A 16,144-nucleotide genomic window follows, 5' to 3' on the forward strand; every position below is an offset into this window, starting at 1 on the left:
CCATATCCTGTACTCTGCCTACCCTCTTCACTGCTTAAGTGCTCCATGACACACCAAAAATGCCACTTAAAAAAAAATTTTATTGATAATAAGTTTCATCCAACCACTTTTCATTTAAATCTTTCAGTACCATTATATAGTTATTGTAAATAATGTACATTATTGTACTGATATTCTAATACTAGGATATTGAGTAAACAGACAAGTTTTGTTTGAAATAAATTCTCTATTGAATTTTGTAAAACATATATATTTTACCTTCTCATAAGTAAAGGAGCTAAAGGATTATAATTTAGAATAAAACAGTTAATTTGAACTGATAAAAAAATCTAATATTTTCAATTTTTTTCCATAAGGTAGAAAAGACAGAGGTTTATACTATGAAAATGATGTATTAAAGGAAGAGACCAATCATCCTTTGAATATCCAAAATTAAATTTTTATTATATGCTTATTCATTTGAACAGTTTATAAACTACAAATGGAACATTAAGAGCTTGTGATGTATAAATCGTATCTTCTCATGTTAGTAGTTATGTTGGTAAGATGAGCATCTCATCTTATTAGATTGTTATACTGATCGAGGAATAGATGGGTGGGATAGTGCCTTGTCAACTATAAAAATCTTAAACAAATGTAAGGAATTATGTCTAAAAGGAAAATTGTTGAACTTAAAAATAATTCCTTAAAAGTGTTGTTTTAGAGTTAATTAAGATACATTTTGAGTGCCCGTTTGTCTTTAAGAGAAAAAAAATGGTCATATTCCTCAATTTTCAAATTATAAAAATACTCTATTATAGGAGTATATGAAGCAATGCCTTGCTGACATTTCAATGGTAACTTGACTTTATAGGCCAGTTTTCTTTTGAAATGCTGCCATAATTAGTCTAATTCCCATATTACTAACACACAGCCATACCCAGAGCTAATATTCAGACTTAACTGCCTAGAGAATGTAAAGCTGTTTCCTGACACTTTAGACAAAGCTAAGACCTTCCCAGAGACAATGATCTCATCCTGGAGTATAGTATTCCCACAAGAATATGAAGATGGTAAGGGAATATTTAAAAGTCACGGAATTAGCATGACCATCTACCTGAAACCCCAGTTTTACTTACCATTAAGTCATACAGAGCATTCCTTATATATTAAAACAGGCAGATAATTTATGAATTAGCCAGATTTTTACACATCACTAATGCAAAATGGGAGATCTTCACTTTTTTTAAATTGCTCCGCTGTTTTCTCTTCCTCCTAATATACACACACACATACTTCTCCCTTTCTCCTTCTTCCTCTCTCCCCCTTGCTCCATGTATGGTGTTGAGGGCATATGTTGAGGGCATTAGCCTGCTGTGACCCCCTTTGCCTGGCAAAGCAATAAAGCTATTCTTCTCTACCTCAAAAGAAAAAAAAAATGTACATCAATGAAAAAGTTTGAGAACTAAGGTAATAAAAAGAGCTTGGTTTTTGTTTTGTTTTGGATTTAAATCCTCAGGCCTAAAATTTATTAATTGATCTTTAGCAAGGTTTTTAACCCCTTGTACCTCTGTTTCCTTATCTGTAAAGTGTTATTTATCTCTTAGAATTATAATAAGAATTAAATAAGAGTATCTATAAATTGTCTGATGCATAATAGTTTAACAAATATTAATCCTTCCTTCCTTGCATGCCATATTTTCAGAGTATTTCTGTCTTGTACAACAGTGAGGTTTAAAGTAAATAGTAAATAAGATATAAAATGATAACCCCCAGATAAGCTATAGTAATGAATTCTGAGTTTATAGTAACACCTATTTAAATAGAATTGACTAGTTCTTAGGATAAAAAAAAAACAAACATGAAAATCAATTTGCATAACTAAGACTTTCTAAGCCAGAATATTCTACACTTGTAAATACTGGTTGTGTATGTGTATTTGCAGTATTAAAATTGCTGTTTGAATATAAGAAAATAATAAATTGCTTTTGTATTATAGCCATTGTTTAGCAACCTCCTATAATAATCTTCTGAAGGTATGCTAATGGCCTAACTTAATTTGTGTCTGTAAGAAATATGGCTTTGGTGCATACCCTAGTCAGTGGAGTACTGGGCATATAAGCTTCTTAGAAAGGGAAATAAGTACTTCTTAAAAAAGACAAATGTAGCTCTAGGTAACTTGACATGATAACTAGTAATAAACCACAGGCTTCTGTGGGGTGCAAATACTAAAGAACAATAATTTATCTAAACATTTACAGTGTGAAATAATGCTTATCTTTTTGAAAATCGACTTTTATTAGCTTGGGAACTCGTTGTTTGAATCTACTTGGTTTCCAGCAGTTCATGGGAGATAATGATATGACATCAGACTTAGTTGATGAAGGAAAAGAATTAATCAGACGAGGTAAGATTTGTCTTTTAAAATAAATGAAGGGAAAGTGCTAAGACTGAGAATACAAAATTAATGTTTGTATGATTTGAAATTTTTTTTTTTTTTTTTTTTTTTTGCGGTACGCGGGCCTCTCCCATTGCGGGGCACAGGCTCCAGACGCACAGGCTCAGCGGCCATGGCTCACAGGCCCAGCCGCTCCACGGCATGTGGGATCTTCCCGGACCGGGGCACGAACCCGTGTCCCCTGCATCGGCAGGCGGACTCTCAACCACTGCGCCACCAGGGAAGCCCTGAAATTTTTAATCTGTCTTAAGAAATTACAAATTAATATGTTTTAGCTAAAATTCTACAGAAAGCTTTCATAGCAAAAATATTCGAAAACATAAATGATTGTTTCATCTGTCTTTAAGAAATTCTGCAGAGGATTTAATAATTAATATGTCTGCAACTAAATAACGCCCTTGTTTGGTGTTGGAGTCATTTTCCTGTTTGCTTTGAAATAGATTTGTCAAGTTAAATACAGTTAGAAAACTCATTAATTTAAGGAATCATCATAAAAAAAAGGTAAAGAATCATCATTAGTTTAATGCTGCATAGGAAATCATTCAGGCCAAGGCTGGTTTTTAGAATGTGGTAATCATTAACAACCTGTTAGAATACATGGCACTCTGTTAGAATCTAATCTCAAAACTGAGTGTATCAAATTTCCTGATGTTCAAGTGATGGTAGAATAGGGAGAAAAAGAAAAACAAAACTTGAGTTTTGGGACATTGGTTCTTACGCATTCTCCCTACTTCGGTCTGGGGGTTTTGTGTGATCTTATTTAAATGTAATCCAAAATGTATTGTGGCTCTAAAATAAGCCAGCGTAGCCTTCACATGCTCTCATAGGAAGGTGGTATCTAGTTAATGTAATAGTTCTGCTGCTTTTTGCATTAATTAGACTTCATCTGGAGTATCATATCCAGTCCTGGGTAAGATTTTCAAGAGTAAGACTGACAAGTCAGAAGGAAGCTGGGACAGCCAGAATGAGTCTGGAGGATATATCTTCTGGAAAAGAACCACTGAGTATATAGCCAGAAAAGAGTAATGGAAAAGACTCTTATGCAGAAAGAAGTATGAACTTAATTTAGAAGACAAGACATAAAGAAAAAGAGAAGTTGCAGAGAAACAAATTTCAAGTCACCATGGGGAAGTTCTTCCTCACTCAAGCTATTTAGTCAGAGCCTAAAGGGCCATCTCCAACAAAAGTAGAGAAAGTATTCTCTGTGGAGTTAGGTGACCTCTCCGGTTCTTTCCAACAATAACCTATTACCTTTGGCTTTGTAGTAATTTAAAGGAAATTGGTCATAGCCTGATACCTTTACTTCAGTTACTCTACATCTAATTAAACCATGTTATACCAAATTTGAGACCACTTTTCTGTCTCTAGAGAAGAGAAAAAGGCAACGGCAAGAAGAAGGTGAAAATCGACGAAGAGTAAGTACCGTACTTATTACATTTCTGTAACCTAAAGATTAATGTAAAATATCGTAAGAATCTTATTGATTTAGAATAATTGGCTAAAAACAGTGGGAAAAAGACATAGGAGGTACTTTTCCAGAAAAGCAGTTTTAATAGTTTCAGATGTACATGTAGGTATCCTGTCAGACCTGTTCTAAAAAGTCATTAGTAATAAATTACTTCATGTCCAACATCTAGCAGTTTCTTGCCTAGAGTAGGTGCTCAGTAAATATTTATTGGATAAGTGAATAAATTCATGCAATTTTGCTATTAAAGTGATTTTGATTGCTTGAAAATTAATGCTTTTTTTGTAATATGACATTAATTTTATTCCTCTTTAATTTTTCCTTAGTCCTTCGTTCCTGAGGCAAACTAACCTCCTAGAGAATTGAAAAGGCAAAAAATGATAAAAATCTAGTCACAGTTACCACAAATTTTCAATACCTGAGTGTGTCCATTACCGGAGAAGTGAAGACTCAGGAGACGTGATAGTTGTCTTCGTGTATTTTAGTGTATGTTATGTAAGGGAGACTTGGTCTTTAATTTCAGAAGGCATAACTAGAACAAAAGAGCAGAAGTGACTGGAAATAGAGTTCACCTCTTTGTGAAAACTTCCACAGTTTACCAAAATTGCAATGGGATCATCACACATAGAAATTTCCATGTCATTTAGTAAGAGAGCCAAATGGTATCTGGCATGGTTATTTTAAAATGAAACCCTGCACTGCATGGGAGGCTTAATTAGGACCTCTAAAGTTCCTTTCAATTCTAAGAATTTAATGAGTAGAATCCCAGTTAATAAGGTTTTAGTGCAGTTAAGACACAATGCCACGTGAGTCATTACCTAATTATGTTTGTATACAACTCTAATTTTGCTATCAGAAATGACTTTTCAGTCTCTACGATTTGTAGTTTATTTGAGTGAGAGAAAATTGTATTAACATCTCATTAATTACTATGAGTTATCATAACTCTTACATGGTCAAGGTAACCTTATTGTAGTTGTAAAATTATTTTGACATTTTAGATAGAATTCAATAACTTAAAATAATCATAGCTAGCAAAAATGTCTATAAATATCTTCATTTAAGTTAAGTTTGGCAACTATTAAAAGCATTTAGAGATAAGAAAAGTATTTATGATTTCTAAAGGCACTGTGCTAATTATACTGATTATCTGATGAATTCCTGATGAAAAAGAATTAGATTATATTACTCTACATATGTAATCTAAATCTGTTATCACTGATGAATTATTTTCTGACTGTGTGTTCTTGTGTTATATAATCATTTGTGTTTCCTTCCTAGGAATGGAAAGAACGTTATGGACACAGTAGAGAAGATTCCACTAGAAACAGAAATGTTCATATTGACCCAAAAGAATCAAACTTCTCAGATATTAGTACCAACCGATGTAAGTAGTTTATTGTCTAGTTTTCTAAGAAATTTTTTTCTTATGCTTGCTTGCATAGAGTCTGAAGATTAGTTACCCATCCAGAAATGCCTTTATAGAATTATAAATGTGGTTCTGCAGTGACTTTGCTTTTTTCATCCCTCAGTGTATGAGAGGAAGGAGAAACTCAAATACACATTCTGGTAGGAGAAGGAGACATCTGGGACATCAAGTGAATAGTTGTAATTACACTACCTAAATAATAGTACTTATCCCAGGCACATTGTAAGCAGGTACTGATTTCTATTTACCTAGATGTTTTTCAGGCTGTTCAGTCATTTTTATAATAAATTACTGATTGACCCATATATATCAGGTACTTTCCCAGGAATACAGGAATACAAGGAAGATAACTTCCATCCTTGGTTTGCATATAATTTAGTAAGGGACTGATATCAGGCAGAAGACATGGGTCAGTGGGTTGGGTTAGGAAGCCTCCCCACATCCTTGACCCTGCCATCTGCTTCTGGGAATGTGAATTCCCAGGATCCAGCACTGAGTAGAAGGCAGAGGTTGTTTGTCTTTGGGGGAGATGCAGGGATGCTGAGAGAGTGTAAGGGGGCATGCCTGATGCTGAGGGAACACAGCTCAGGGGATGGAAAAAGAATTCTTTATTGGGAACAGATTTCTGTTATAAAGAAGTACTATTTAGGAATAAGTAGTACTTAGCCAGGTGAAGGGGTTTTAGGCAGAAGGAGGAATGAGTGACATGAGAGAACCTTTGGGGAAATGTAGGTTTTTCTCTATGACTAGAGCCTAAAGTATGAGAAGCCTGATGAGAGGCGAGGCTGCAGAGATAGTTGGGAAACAGGTATTACCATGCTTAGAAGTTTAGCTTTTATCCCAAAGATAAGATTTCAATATGGAAAGAAGCATGCACAGATTTTTGGTTTAGGAAGATGAATTTGACATCTATATAAAGCATGATTTCCAGGGAAGTGAGACAGAAACCAGTTTAGTGTCTGTTTTAGTAATGCAGTCAAAAAATGATGAGGGCATGAAATAAGCACCCTTGAGATGACCCTGGAGATAAAGAAGAAAGGATGTGTTTGGATGAGATTTAGTGTAGAAGAAATAGGAGAAAACTAAAGTTTCAGTTAAAGCTAGAAAATGGAGGATTCTACAAAGAGATTTGGAAGTTTATCATGGATTTGGAGTTAACAGAGTGCAGAGATCTGGGAATATGGAGAATGGTTAAGAGAAGAGGAAACACAAAGCCTTAGGATGATGAGTTAGAAACTGGCATGTGGTAGGCAACCAATATTTGCTGAATGAATGAGAGAAACGGTAAAGGGCAGAGTCCAAGATGACAAAAATATGAGAGAATTGGCTTGCCTTAAATTTTCAAAAAGATATTATAGTTTTTTTGAAGCTGTTGAGCTGCTCACAATAGCATTGTGAAAATTTGGGTTGTTTATGAAGAAAACCCCATTCACGTAGAGAAGGAATTAGTTCTCTAGATCTGTGCTGACCAGGATGGTAACCATTAGCCACATATGGCTGTTGAGCATTTGCAGTGTAGCTGGTGCCCCATATTGAAATGATAATATTTTGTATATACTGAGTTAAATTAAACATATTAAGATTAATTTCACCTATTTCTTTTTACTTTTTTAATGTATCTACTAGTAAAAAGTAAATACGGGGCTTGGAATTTATTTCTGTTGGACATTACTGCCCTAAACTCTTGCTTCATGGGAAAAAGACTCAGGCCTTTTTTGAAGAGTTTGAGTTGATTACACCTTAAAATCCTAGCCGAGGGCTTCCCTGGTGGCGCAGTGGTTGGGAGTCTGCCTGCTGATGCAGGGGACACAGGTTCGTGCCCCGGTCCGGGAGGATCCCACATGCCGCAGAGCAGCTGGGCCCGTGAGCCATGGCCGCTGATCCTGTGCGTCCAGAGCCTGTGCTCCGCAACGGGAGAGGCCACGGCGGTGAGAGGCCCGAGTACCACAAAAGAAAAAAAAAAAACAATCCTAGCCGAGAAGTGAGATGTAGCACCCCCTGCATTCAGTGTGCAACCAGCTGAAACTTAATTTTTTTTTTATTAGTTTCTGCTTTATAACAAAGTGAATCAGTCATACATACACATCTGTTCCCACATCCCTTCCCTCATGCATCTCCCTCCCTCCCACCCTCCCCATCCCACCCCTCCAGGCGGTCACAAAGCCCCTGGCTGATCTCCCTGTGCTCTGCGGCTGCTTCCCACTAACTATCTACCTTATGTTATGTTATGTTAGTGTATATATGTCCATGCCTCTCTTTCACTTTGTCACAGCTTACCCTTCCCCCTCCCCATATCCTCAAGTCCATTCTCAAGTAGGTCTGTGTCTTTATTCCTGTTTTACCCCTAGGTTCTTCATGACATTTTTTTTTAAATTCCATATATATATGTTAGCATACGGTATTTGACTTTCTCTTTCTGACTTACTTCACTCTGTATGACAGACTCTAGGTCTATCTACCTCATTACAAATAGCTCAGTTTCGTTTCTTTTTATGGCTGAGTAATATTCCATTGTATATATGTGCCACATCTTCTTTATCCATTCATCCTATGATGGACACTTAGGTTGTTTCCAGCTCTGGGCTATTGTGAATAGAGCTGCAATGAACATTTTGGTACATGTCTCTTTTTGAATTATGGTTTTCTCACGGTATATGCCTAGTAGTGGTATTGCTGGGTCATATGGTAGTTCTATTTTTAGTTTTTTAAGGAACCTCCATACTGTTCTCCATAGTGGCTGTATCAATTCACATTCCCACCAGCAGTGCAAGAGCGTTCCCTTTTCTCCACACCCTCTCCAGTTATTGTTTCTAGATTTCTTGATGATGGCCATTCTGACTGGTGTGAGATGATATCTCATTGTAGTTTTGATTTGCATTTCTCTAATGATTAATGATGTTGAGCATTCTTTCATGTGTTTGTTGGCCGTCTGTATATCTTCTGTGGAGAAATGTCTATTTAGGTCTTCTGCCCATTTTTGGATTGGGTTGTTTGTTTTTTTGTTATTGAGCTGCATGAGCTGCTTATAAATTTTGGAGATTAATCCTTTGTCAGTTGCTTCATTTGCAAATATTTTCTCCCATTCTGAGGGTTGTCTTTTGGTCTTGTTTATGGTTTCCTTTGCTGTGCAAAAGCTTTGAAGTTTTATTAGGTCCCATTCATTTATTTTTGTCTTTATTTCCATTTCTCTAGGAGGTGGGTCCAAAAGGATCTTGCTGTGATTTATGTCATAGAGTGTTCTGCCTATGTTTTCCTCTAAGAGTTTGATAGTTTCTGGCCTTACATTTAGGTCTTTAATCCATTTTGAGCTTATTTTTGTGTATGGTGTTAGGGAGTGATCTAATCTCATACTTTTACATGTCCCTGAGAAACTTAATTTGATTATGAACAATTTCACTGTTATGATACCGTAGTTAAATACTAATTCTGATTCATATTGAGTCTTTGCACTATAGCTGCTTCTGAGCTTAGACTACATACAAGGGATAACTTTTCCTTGTTATTTTCTATCATACTATTAATCATTTTAATCTAATTTTAAGATAACTATGTAGTTATCTTTTCTTAATATTGTCCTTTATAATCTTGACTTTTCTTTCTGTGAGTCCATAGACTGTGACCCATAAAGACAATAGAAAGTGGACATTTTTTTCTTCTTTTGCAGCAGCATCCAAATATACCAGGGCTAATAATAGGACTGAAAGGGACCGAATAGAACTCCTCCAAGATGCAGAACCTTTGGATTTTAATGCAGAAACATTCACTGATGATCCTCTTGAATCTGAATCAGGAAGGTAAGTTCCAGCTTGTCATTTTGGCTCCAGCATTCCTCTGAAATTTTAATAACATTCTGACTTGACGAGATAACCATAAGGAAAGTATTCATCTTTACTACTAATAAAAAGCATATTAAGCAACCTTTGAAACCTTTTAACACCTTCTAATGCTTTTGTATTTAAAGAATTATAGCACCTAGTGGTGGTGATTGAAATTAGCATATTCACAAACTACTACTAGTAGTATGATAAATAACAAAAAAGAATTGAAACCATTTGGTAGAATCTTAACAATGTTTATATGCCTACTTCTGACAATCCCATTTATGAAATGTATCATATTTTGCAATAGTTTACATAGGTGTAACTGGGTGGCACACTATTCTAAGCACTTTAACAACAGTAATTGTATTTTATGGTTTAAGTCCAATTGAATTTGCATCCAGAGAGGCTCAGTAACTTACCCAGGATCACACGGCTTGTAAATGACAAAATCAGGCATTTAAACCCCAGGACTGGCTACAGAGTCTGTGCTTTTAGCTACTATACTATGTAGAAATAATTAAGCAAAAGCAAAACATTATATGCATGAAGATGTTTTGCTATAGTATTGCCTATAAATAGCAAAAAGAATATTCTATTTATATTCAACAATCTAGAGTAGTTATTAAATCTGTTAAGTTCCATGATGTATTTTATATCTCCCCACTCCTTTCTTTTTACATCTCTCACCCTGCCATATGTGTCATATGTCATAGGCTCTAAAACAGTCATTGGTTGATTTATAATTAGGTAAATCCCTTTGGGATAACGTTCTTGGATAAGTTCCTGATTTCAGCTACTGAATAGATTTTACAGTTCTTACAAATTATGTAGCCACTTCCTTTTAATGTGTCCTTGTTTTTCTCTCCTTCTTTATTTTTGATGCCTCAGATCATTTCTTTATCCACCTTTCAGGTATCAGCCTGGTGGACGATACCTCTCAATGTCTCGCAGCAGAATATTTGATGATGTTTAAAATCTGTAAGAATATATGGAATAACTAACCAAGATCAACACATAAGTTTAGTCTTTATGAACATCTGTATGCCCTAGAATTTACACTGAACTCTCAGTGAAAAGTGTCAGGATAAAAAAGGCACTAAAAATTAATGGGATCTTAGTCATAATAGTTTATTGTTCATTGAATAGAGTATCATCTTTTCTAATAAGGTTTGTTACATACCATTCCTGAAGTGTCTGCCTTAGAAGTACAGTTACAGTGGAAGGATTTAATTCATGATTAAGATCAGTATATGTTGAAAACATGTAGTTCAGTTTGTTTCAGATAAATTTTTTTCAGGAAAGTTGTTTCAAAGGTCCAAGGAAGCCATAAGTTATAACTGAATATTATATAGTTTTATTATTGTGATTTACATTTTTGCTGTTTCTAAAGAGTATGTTGATCCTTTATTTCTCAAAGAGATGGGCACCTCAATAACAACCATATTTACAAAACCCATGTCTTAAAACACAGCTTACTTACAGACATAACTGAATGTAGAAAGCTCTTTTTCAATGCTGTATGCAAATTAGTTAGGTTTTTGCATGTATAATTAAGATTATCCTTCAACTGATAGTGTTTGTATCTTCAGCATGTGTACTATAATCAGGTGATATATTCTTTCAGTCTTTGGTGATAACTGGAAATTGTCTTATGCTTTTGGTATGGCTTTGTAAAACATTTTCATTTCAAAGAGAGGTGTTCACCTTTGTCATTTAGCATATTGATTTGAGTTGATTTTTCCATTCAAGGAGAACCGTAATTATTAATGGTAAATAGTGGGGTTTTTTAATAACCAAAGAGTCCCACAAAATTCTCTGCTTTTGAAAGGTGCCTGTTATTCCTTTTGAAAAACAATATCTGGTTATTCAAAGGTAAAAAGTCAATCCATTTACTGTTATTACTAACAGTTAAATTATGGTTTATAGAAAACAGAAAACTAGTTTAGAATGGAGATGTGTAGTAACTTGTTGGTTAAACATGTTATTATTTAAAATTGAATTTTTTAAACTTTGTATTTAAGCCAAAGTTAGGTATTATATTTTAAATCATCAGTGTTTTATTGCACAGTGACTATAGTTGAGCACAGCGTGTTTGCAGAGAGTTATGTCCCTGAAATATTTGCAACTCTGAGAATCCATACCTTGGATTCACCCAGTGGTGACTGTACTTGAGCTTGCCCATGGCTGTCTTAGTTTAACACCTATTATCCCGTGTAACTTTTTTTTTTTTTTTTTTTTTTTTTTTTTGCGGTACGCGGGCCTCTTACTGTTGTGGCCTCTCCCGTTGCGGAGCACAGGCTCCGGACGCACAGGCCCAGCGGCCATGTTTCACGGGCCCAGTCACTCCGCGGCATGTGGGATCCTCCCGGACCGGGGCACGAACCCGTGTCCCCTGCATCAGCAGGCGGACCCTCAACCACTGCGCCACCAGGGAAGCCCCCATGTAACTTTTAGTAGTGGCCCAGTTTGAAGATGAATTATATAGTCGAATTTGATTATATGTTTCTTGAGGGTAGTTTTTCCCTGAATCATAATTTTAAATGTTTTATTTTCCTCTTTTCGTAATGTTATCATTTAAATTTTTTAAAAGCCACAGTTTTATGCAGATACTGAGAGGAATAGTGTATCATCCTAATTATCTGATTTTCTTAAATTTTTATGAACTTTGAGATTAGATCCCTTTTAAAATAATTATCAATGGATAGATTTTACTCTCAATCGAAGATTATATAGACTGCTTATTTAAGAACACACACACACACAGCCTTTTATTGTGAAGCATGGTTATAGAGCAGTAGGCCAGGAGCAGAGATAATTTAACACTGTTTGAAATTTCATGATTTACCATTGAAACCTTGGGCAAATCATGTAACCATTCAGCGCCTCAATTTCTTCATTTTCAAGATGAAGAGGACTCTTGCTATTTACCTACTGATCTACCTCACAAAGCTATTGTGAGGGTATTGAGTTGATGTTTAAATGGTGGCATTTAAAAAGACAAAATAAGTTCTTAGCTGTGCTGGTTTTGTTATTTGAAAATAGTGGATGGGAAAAGGATCACCCCAGGAAGGGGTCCAGTTTCTTATTATTACAGAGAAGCTTACAAGTTCCCAGAGCAAAAGCTCTTTTGGGAACAATTAATCAAAATCCTTTGAAAATAATATTGTTTTATTATTCAGTCTTTGGGTTTACTTTGGAATATTTTCCTTAAGTATAATGTTGTTTGTCATCAGGTTTTATCATGAAACTCAGATGCTATTGTAGAAATAGAAGCAGAAAAAGAGAAGAAATGATCCAGTTACTTTTATAACTTATAATACCCTAAGATATATTGATAGAAATAAGTAAAGGAATGTACTACTTTATTTTATTGTTACATTTTTTATGATTATAATAACTTTTGAGTTATTTCCAGAATCATTTTTTGTTTTTTAAGTGATCCAGAGTATTCAACTTTTTAAGCAGAATTTATCTTACAGGATTTCATATATGATCATATAGGAAGGTTACCTAGCTAGGTAAATTTGTGTTTAGAAGGTAATGATTTAACCCCTGGGGTTAAATCATTCATTGCTGGGGAAGTTCATTGCTGGGGAAGTGAGTTAATGTTCATTAAGCCACCTTGTAAAAAACTGCAAAAAACTTGCAAAACGTTACTACTAGATTCATACACTACATGCAAAGTACATTTCTTGAAGAATTACTTCTGGTAATTACCTTTTGAGGTGTTTCTTACATAATAATAGATATCTGGTTAAATTTTCTAAATTATTTTTCTAAATAATGTTAGGTAAGGATATTCTAAGCCAGTAGTTCAAAATAACCATTGCAGAAAATAACAATTAATAATCTATTAATTTCATGAATCTGTAAGTTGCTAATTAACTTTTGTTACTACATCAGTAATTTCTTATTATCAATAGAGCACCTTTGTAAAAATCATTATTAAAATAAGCCTAATTATTAGAATTTGTTCTCTTACCAAATGAACGCAGGGGCTTTGGAATAATTTCATCATACAAGAGGCCCTCATTTCACAAGAGTGGTAAGGGCTAAATCAGAACATTCAAGGGTTTTTCATTTATAAAGAATAGATCAGAGAGTTCGACAATCGAAACTTTCTTTAAAAAAAATGCTGCCAATTGATTTGTTTTTGGATACTACTATTTGATTAGATTATCAGTTCTTAAATTTATGCTGGTTGTGTGCCCAAATGAAATTAAATGTGGATAGGACAGTCAGTGTGAGTGTTTTTTAAGTACATTTTAGAATATCAATGAAGGGATTCATTGATGTACAATAGCAAACCTCATTTTTTTATACTTTTAGTAGATTTAGAGAATGTTCTTGATTTTTTTGTTGATTACTATTTTAAAGGAAAAATAAGCTCTCCATAATTATAATTCACACTGTTCAGTAATGTGAGTTTTATACTTGTGATTTGTGTGGGCAATGCCTGAAAAATCACAGGGATGAATATATTTGCACTAAGAGGCAAAACATGTCCCTGAAAAATCTTAACATACTTGAATCTCCAAAATACAATGGATTGTATTGTATTAAATTCTAAATGTTGAGAAGTAAATGAATTTAGAGTTTTATCTTTCCTTTCTTTTCTTCCTTCTCCCCTTCATTCCTTCTATACCTTCCTTCCTCTCTGAAGCCTCTCTGTATAGTATGACTTCTAATGTGCTGACAGATTTTTTTTTCCGTTTGTTCTTTGTGTACAGTTGTTTTTGATGATCAGTACACTCAGAAGGTTCTTACTACAGATCCCACTACTTGAATAGCAGTATTGCACTTAAAGTAGTGAAACAGATTTTGCTAGACAACTAAGCAACATCTGAATGTAAATGTGATGGATGCTAGCTCAGTGTGTTGTCTTTTTCGCCACTAAGTAGGACACTTCAGTAAAATGAATTATTCTCAGTGTAAATGTTTTAGCATAAAATTAGACTTCCAAAACCAGTAATTGTTAAAAACAAAACAAGCAAACAGACCCAAAACATTAAGAACCTTGAGGCCTCTTTTTATGAAAAGGAGTTCATAAATAATATACATCATTGTCAAAGTTTTCATTAAAGAGAGGTTGAAACAATATGAGAGGGTTACAGGAAGCCTTCTGCATTGTGAATTCCCTTTGTGTGGGGTACTTCTTTCCAACTCAGTGACTTTTTTCCTGCTCAGAGACCTGGAAGACTAGGCAGTGTTATCCCCTGTACTAACTCCTGGAGACCAGGTCCTGTGAGCCATCTCCACGATCAGAGCAGCCACTAGCCCTGCCCCATCCCCAGTCCCATTGCAATGGGAACATACCCTCACCCCTAATTCCTTTCATGTTCAGCCTGGTTTTCCTAACATTTTATTTTCACTTTCAAAAGATTTGTCCATTGAGATTGATCACAATTTTAAATTTGTTAATAAAGCAAGAATATTGGCATGTTCCTCTTCTCATAGATATCCTAAAATACTTTTGTTTTTAACACACTTCCTGGTGAGAATTAACCTTTTTTCCTGTGAAAATCTTTTCTTTTGTGATTATCCTGATCTCACATCATTTTGCAAAAGGAGATTTTTACTGTACTTAGTGCAAAAGAGTAGAAAGAATGGTTTACTGTGACAGACATATGGAGAATAAAGTCATAATTTGTTCATCTGACTGTACAACACCATTTTGAGTTGATATTATTGACATAAATCTTATCGACCTAATCACTTAGAGCTGTATTTCTCAAAAGAATGCTGGCTAGCATCTTCCCTACTTAGTACACCAAATTGTAGGGGAGAGACTTTTTTTTTTTTTAAAGCAATCCAATGGATTTGTTTTTGTCCATATTTTGAACACAACTTGAAGGATTTTTCTCATTTAGAAGATAGAGAACATGTGGACCTGTCTTTTAAATTACTGTAATCTAATATATATGTTTATAAATTATAGCATTGAAAAAAGAGCTCTAATATTGATGTTGTTACCTTCTGGTATTTAATTTTTATAAAATGTTTTTGTAAGTAACTAATTGTAGTATTGCTTTTAAGTAGTTTAAAAATCTTTCTCAAATAAGTTCTGACCAGAACCTATTTCCTTAGGGCAATACTCTAAAGTTCAGTAGTCCAGTATGAGTTTGAAATACTCCTACATCTCTTCAGTATCTTTTTATATATACCAGTACCCAAGCAAAGTATACCAAATGCCTAATTTCTGTGTTGCATTAATAAAGTACTTGATATTTATCTAATTCAGTGGATTAGGTGAAATAGAAGATAAGTCTTTCAAAAGTGCATCTGATCATAATTTTCAAAATGTTCATTATGTTCACTTTTGGTGCATGATGCCAATTTATCTTTAATCAGCTACTACTACCTGCTATGTAATGGCACATGTTTTCCTTTCTGACTAATGGGTTGTAGATGTAACTATTTTTCTCTGCAGATTCTCACTAAATATGTATTTGAACAAACCTGCAAAGTGCTACCTATAAGTAAGTTAGCATCTTTGGCCTTATCTATGCATAATGTTCTCTTAGTTTGGTTTTGACAAACTCATGGACTTGGAATTGCTTTGTAGTATTTTAACTTATTGTAATGAATTTTTTGAAATGTTTATTTGATTAGCTGTTAAAATATAGGAAATTATGTAGCTTTGCATGAAATAAAGTACATTTCTACAAGTTACTAAGAATTTTGCTGATGATGTGTTTTACTTCATACCACCTTTGAGATTAAACTCTTTTTAGTAGACTAAGGCATTTTTTGTTCCTTACAAATTTATTAACAGGTATCACAAAAGAAATGTTTTAAGGTAAATAATTCAATACTGTAGGTTCCACATTACTTTATGTTGTGTTTATAATTAAAATAAATTATTGTTATAAAACAAATATCATATTAATGCATATACGTGGAATCTAGAAAAATAGTACAAATGAACCTATTTGCAGGGCAGGAATAGAAAGGCAGATGTAGGGAATAGATGTGTGGACACGGGTAGTGGG

The 16,144-nt window shown here is 34.4% G+C and overlaps 1 protein-coding gene across 8 annotated transcripts in view; it reads left to right on the forward strand.

The window, feature by feature from the left end:
• LMBRD2 (LMBR1 domain containing 2) overlaps positions 1-15,831 on the forward strand; it is a 48,127-nt gene extending 32,296 nt beyond the window's left edge. For 6 of the 8 annotated variants that reach the window (XM_082622829.1, XM_082622834.1, XM_082622830.1 and 3 more), the window contains 5 exons: positions 2,283-2,386; positions 3,806-3,852; positions 5,184-5,289; positions 8,996-9,125; positions 10,065-15,831. In XM_082622829.1, coding sequence (XP_082478955.1) covers positions 2,283-2,386; positions 3,806-3,852; positions 5,184-5,289; positions 8,996-9,125; positions 10,065-10,125 — 448 coding nt within the window. In that variant the 3' untranslated portion in view covers positions 10,126-15,831. The remainder of the gene's footprint in view (positions 1-2,282; positions 2,387-3,805; positions 3,853-5,183; positions 5,290-8,995; positions 9,126-10,064) is intronic. The other 2 variants (XM_082622836.1, XM_082622835.1) reach the window with 2 other exon arrangements.
• Positions 15,832-16,144: the final 313 nt, after the last annotated feature.

This window comes from Mesoplodon mirus (genome assembly GCF_964341445.2).
Source record: "Mesoplodon mirus genome assembly, chromosome: 5".
Taxonomy (NCBI): Eukaryota; Metazoa; Chordata; class Mammalia; order Artiodactyla; family Ziphiidae; genus Mesoplodon; species Mesoplodon mirus.